At 39.7% G+C, this 3,993-nt stretch overlaps 1 protein-coding gene across 1 annotated transcript; it reads left to right on the top strand.

The window, feature by feature from the left end:
- Positions 1-1,440: 1,440 nt before the first annotated feature.
- Positions 1,441-3,461, top strand: LOC104958313 (microphthalmia-associated transcription factor-like; the record flags this gene model as incomplete). Its single annotated transcript, XM_010786034.1, has 3 exons — positions 1,441-1,540; positions 2,142-2,217; positions 3,294-3,461. Coding segments are annotated over 3 exons (344 nt in total), but the record flags the coding sequence as incomplete, so codon positions are not given.
- Positions 3,462-3,993: the final 532 nt, after the last annotated feature.

Raw genomic sequence — 3,993 nt, 5'->3', positions numbered from 1 at the left:
CATAGCACGCAAGAAGTGTAAATAGAGGACAGTGAAGGAGACACTGAGGAGGACCACGCTTCGTGTGGGGTGAGTACCACTCATCTGAGTAACTCACTCAAAAAGTTATGTGCACCCCTGTGTATATACATAGGAGAGTAAACTAAGAACGAGACAGCTCACTCTTGTTTACTAAATCACCACTTCCGGTGTCTCTCACTCTAACGTGTTACCAGCAAGCATGCTAAGCTAGCTTCTACAGACCGAGGTAAACAGAAGAAAGAGGTACACACACACACACACACACACACACACACACACACACACACACACACACACACACACACACACACACACACACACATACTATGTATACATTACTTCAGGGGACATTACATTGACTTACATGCATTTCCTGGAGACTTCTCCCAACCATAACCAACACATGCCTAACCCTAACCCTCACAAATGTTTTTAAACCATTGCTAAGCCCTTTTAAGACTTCCCTTAGCACCGGTTCTCGTCAGTCACATCCTTTAGGGGTCCCTGGAAGGTTAGGAGATCTCTAGGCACCACTTCTCTGTCTCTCCTGGTATCTGGTCTCTTCTTGCTTTTTTAATTGATTTTACTTCTCATTCTTCTTATTATTATTTGTATTACTTTTAACAGGGCTTTTAGAAACATTGTATGTATTTTCCTTGGAGTTTTTAGAAAGGTTTTTTGTAACCACATTATTATCCCCGAGAGCCAGTGCCCTACGCAGCACTGCCCTTTCCCTTAACCTAACCCTTACCCTAACCAAGTCTCCACCCTAAAATGAATGATTCACCTTATGGGGACCTCCATTTTGTCCCCATAAGGGAAGACTGCGACTGTGTAAACAGATGTAGGTCCCCACAAGGATAGTAATGCTAGGCCACACACACACACGCACGCACGCACGCACGCACGCACGCACGCACGCACGCACCTCAGATCCCCCAACTCTGCAGAGCTGATTGCTGATTGGCTCCTGTGTGGTCAGAGATCTGATGGTTAAGCCCCTCCCCCGTTTTTCTGCTGAAAATGTGTTCTTCTTCTCCGGTTTGATGAGTCAACATCACGACTTCCTCACACACTCACACACACACGTTGTATTTTCCCACATCATCAGTTCCTACTTCCTGTCCAGTCAACATGAACTAAAAAACACTTACTGCTGTTTCAGCTGAAAACCTTCAACCGTCTTTCAAAATAAAACGAGATGTCCATTAACTTCATTCATCAGCTAGTTGAATCACACACAACATATTCTGTTTACTCAAAATGTCCTCTTGTGTATAAATTGCTTACACCAGGTTACTTCTTCCACGCTGGAGAAGAATCATAATAATGGAGAAAACCTTCCTTTATGACAGCAATATGCAGGACGATCTTTCAGACTTTGTTACAAACGTTTCTGTTTGTGTTTTTCCTCATGAGGGAAATCTTGTAAATTGTTTTTCTTTTGTTGTTTTTGTTGCAGAGGTGGAGACCAAAGCTTTCATCAAAGAGAGACAGAAGAAAGACAACCACAACCAAAGTGAGGACATTACATTTCATACTGCAGTATTTCTCCGCGTATAACTTTAAACTTTATAACTGTGATGCTACTTAAGATGTCAGCAGATATCACAGAGTTGTACAATTTAGCAGAATAGTTTGAGGCAGGTGAACTAAAGATAATTAGTTTGAAGTAAAGACAAACCAAATTATTATTTCACAGACCCATTGCCGTACGTTTAGTCCTGTTTTATTACACTCATGCCATCAAACATCACATTTGTGACATTATCACCTCTATAATGTAATATACAACACTTTGGGTATTACTTTGCTCATGACGTACTTGTATGTGGTTTATATAAACATGGTTTGCCCCTTTGTCTCTTGAAACAAAAACATGGAGATCAGAAATGCTTCATTATTTATTTTTTCCATCGTTTTTTTCGTTTCTTTTTGCCGTGATGTGTAATGTTGTGGAATAGCTCTCTCTAACTATCTGTGATTTCAAAATGTTTCTGTGGTTTTATTGCAACATTTCACACAAAGTCTTGAAGGAACAGCTGCGGCTGATGCACAGCATAGAGAGTGCTTTACACCATGTAACAATAATAACATATTGTTGGTGCTGTGTGTTTCAGTCGAGAGGAGGCGGAGGTTCAACATCAACGATCGGATCAAAGAACTCGGGGGTCTCATCCCTAAATCCAGCGACCCGTCAGTACCAACACTACATACCCTTTCATGTTTCGAACAGATAACACACATCTACATTGTATCTTTCGACCGTAATACAAGTCACATGTCATGTCAGAAATAACGAAGACAGGCAATATTAATAACTGTATCATGACGCTATGATCTCTAGAAAAGTACTTTTTGTTTCAGAATTATAATTAACGGGGGGAAAATTAATAATGGTTTCAAAAAATAATATTATTATGATTTATTACTTGTATCATGTATTAGTCTTCATGGACATATTTCAATGAAAAGTGAATGCACCTCGTTAAGCTCGTTAGTGCCACGTGCAGAGGTGGGAAGCAGTGGAGTACAAATACTTCGTTACTGTACTTAAGTACATTTCTCTGGTATCAGTACTTTACTCCACTACTTATCTTTCTAACGACTTTTTACTTTGACTTCTTACATGTTGAACTCAAATACCTGTACTTTCTACTTCTTACATGTTGAACACAAATACCTGTACTTTCTACTTCTTACATGTTGAACACAAATACCTGTACTTTCTACTTCTTACATGTTGAACACAAATACCTGTACTTTCTACTTCTTACATGTTGAACACAAATACCTGTACTTTCTACTTCTCACATTTTCCAAACAGGCTGGTTCCTTTAGTTTGAATGTGTGTTTGGTGGCGTGATCATTATTATTTAGAGTCATTGCGTGCCTATTGATTTAAACACGATCCGTGTATCCATCATTTCCTGGTCTTCTCTAAAGAAGAGGGACCAATGAAAACGTTGTCATGTTGCTGTTGGTCACCATGGATAGGTTCATTAGCTAACAATGACATTATTGTTCTATTAATATAAAGGGAGGTCAGGTACTCTTTAAAACAGCTGCTAATTATGGGTACTTTTTACTGAAGTACATTTCAAAGCGTCTTTACTTTGACTTGAGTAAAGAAGTTTAGTCAGTACTTCTACTTTCACCAGAGTATTTTTAAACACGAGTATCTGTACTTCTACTAGAGTAAAGGATGTGTGTACTTTTGCCATCTCTTGCTACGTGTGTTAACGAGGCGAGGCCTGTGATTGGTTGATCAGGGAGTCGAGGTGGAACAAAGGCACCATCCTGAAGGCGTCGGTGGATTACATCCGGAAACTTCAGAAGGAGCAGCACAGAGCCCGAGAGATGGAGGAGAGACAGAGGAGGCTGGAGAACACCAACCACTCTCTGCTGCTGCGCATCCAGGTGAGGAGGCGGTCCTTATGGTGACTTGAGCACTGATAGCTCCACTGTGATTGGTTCCGGTCTTTGAGACAGAAGAAACTAAAGATAAATGTACAAAAGGAATGCTTTTAAATGTTCTTTAGTTATGTTTCTCAAAGCAAGTTACTATCTTTAAATAATGAGAACCTTTCATTACTTCTGGTTCTTATAATGGACCAATCAGTGACTTGAGCAACTGATAGCTCCACTGTGATTGGCAGAGGTGGGAAGTAGTGGAGTACAAATACCTCGTTACTGTACTTAAGTACATTTTTCTGGTATCAGTACTTTACTCCACTACTTATGTTTCTGACGACTTTTTACTTTGACTTCTTACATGTTGAACTCAAATACCTGTACTTTCTACTTCTTACATGTTGAACACAAATACCTGTACTTTCTACTTCTTACATTTTGAACACAAATACCTGTACTTTCTACTTCTTACATGTTGAAACAGGCTGGTTCCTTTAGTTTGAATGTGTGTTTGGTGGCGTGATCATTATTATTTAGAGTCATTGCGTGCCTATTGAT

The sequence above is a fragment of the Notothenia coriiceps genome, unplaced genomic scaffold, assembly GCF_000735185.1.
Source record: "Notothenia coriiceps isolate Sejong01 unplaced genomic scaffold, NC01 NC01_scaffold00028664, whole genome shotgun sequence".
Taxonomy (NCBI): domain Eukaryota; kingdom Metazoa; phylum Chordata; class Actinopteri; order Perciformes; family Nototheniidae; genus Notothenia; species Notothenia coriiceps.
This window is presented reverse-complemented; position numbering and strand designations above follow the sequence as displayed.